Source organism: Ostrinia furnacalis, unplaced genomic scaffold (genome assembly GCF_004193835.3).
Source record: "Ostrinia furnacalis isolate ACB-3 unplaced genomic scaffold, ASM419383v2 OfSCF6111, whole genome shotgun sequence".
Classification (NCBI taxonomy): Eukaryota; Metazoa; Arthropoda; class Insecta; order Lepidoptera; family Crambidae; genus Ostrinia; species Ostrinia furnacalis.
In genome coordinates this window covers 1-1,688 of record NW_021136350.1, presented here as the reverse complement: position 1 = coordinate 1,688, position 1,688 = coordinate 1, and the positions used below count along the sequence as shown (strand labels likewise).

At 40.3% G+C, this 1,688-nt stretch overlaps 1 protein-coding gene across 1 annotated transcript; it reads right to left on the bottom strand.

Moving 5' to 3' along the window:
* Nucleotides 1–877: 877 nt before the first annotated feature.
* Nucleotides 878–1,644, bottom strand: LOC114362013 (clumping factor B-like; the record flags this gene model as incomplete). Its single annotated transcript, XM_028317255.1, has 2 exons — nt 878–1,018; nt 1,544–1,644. Coding segments are annotated over 2 exons (242 nt in total), but the record flags the coding sequence as incomplete, so codon positions are not given.
* Nucleotides 1,645–1,688: the final 44 nt, after the last annotated feature.

Below are 1,688 nucleotides of genomic sequence, written 5' to 3'. Positions count from 1 at the left end.
CGAAATCTGTCTTGCCCACATCAAAGGACAATGACCAAAAGTGGTCCAAATGTCCACCACCAATGAGCCCTATATTGGCTTATAGTCCATTAAATAGAGATTAACTTTTAGTATGGGACGAAAAAAAAATAAGCTGTCAGTAAACAGTTATGACTGTTTGAAAAAATGTAGTAGTTTACGCGCTAATCTCAGGAACTACTGGTCCGATTGGAAAAAATCTTTTTGTTATGGATAGCCTATTTATCAAGGACTAGCTGACCCGGCGAACTTTGTTCCGCCTTAATGGCAATAAATAAGTAGACTTTTTTTTTATTTCGAACGGGATAAAAAGTATCCTATGTCCTTCTCCTGGCTCTAAACTACCTCCCTGACAATTTTCAGCTAAATCGGTTCAGCCGTTCTTGAGTTATAAGCGAAGTAACTAACACGACTTTCTTTTATATACATATATAGATGGTTTTAAAATAACATCACCCAACAACCAGTAAAGACAAATGTTGTAAAAATGGGAAACATTATTCTAACAATTCTCACGCCTACAAAGTCGTAGGCACAGCTAGTATAATATTTAACCCTATAGAGTTAGAGAGAGATAAAGTTCATCTATAACCCCGCGCCACATGCGACATGACATAACATGCGTAGATTAGTTCAAAATGGGCCATATATAGAATTATATCAAGAACATTTTTCGGATGAAAAGGTAAAAAACAGACTTTTCATTCAGTCATAACTTTTTACTGACAGAATATTTTTGATTGCGGTTTGGTTATAATGAATCAGTATTTAGTAGACTATTTTACTACATAGGTCTCGTTAGTGGTGGACATTTGGACCACACTCCATACATTTTTGGTCATTGTCCTTTAGGTCTTGCCCCGCCACTGTTTATGGGCTTGCACTTACCGTTGGGAACGTTCTGGTGCGCGCTTGAGTCGTTGTCGCTGTCACTGTCGCTGCCGGAGTCGCTGTCGCTGTTGCTCGACGAGCTGGACGAGCTGTCGTCTTGTTGCGGCTTCTGTCGGACGCAATAAAGACTATATTCGTTTATGTTTTATACAAATTATAGGCTTTGAATATAGTTTCGGACATCTCGAACGCAATAATGACTATATTCGTTTATGTTTTATACAAGCTATAGACTTTGAGTATAGTTTTGAACATCTTGGCTCTAAGGTTGACTGGAGGAGAATGCCGACTGGCATTAAGTCTGCTTTATGTACAGTGTTATGTGCGCGTGCGAGACGGACGGCGACCTGTCGGGTACCGCGCTCTTCTCCTGGTACGTCTCGCCCGTACCCATTATACGCAAATGCGTAAAAAATAAAAATAATGCCCATAAATATGGCCATTATTTTTATTTTTTGTTTAATTATCTCATAATATAACACAGGTAGCATTAAAAAAATAGGTCTTACACAAGCCTAAGAGTTATTCTTTTTTTTAGTTTATAAACAATTCTTATAAATTAAGTATAAAACATGGACTTAGAACACATGTGAGTTATAAACATTATGCGCGGCAGAAAAGTATCTCAACTCACCGGCTGCGGCGGCGGCGCGTGGCTCACAGGCGGCGGCGCGTGCGAGACAGGCGGCGGCCTGTCGGGCACCGCGCTCCTCTCCTGGTACCTCTCGCCCGTACCTATATGAGCATTATGGACACTATGCGCGTTACAAAAGTATCTC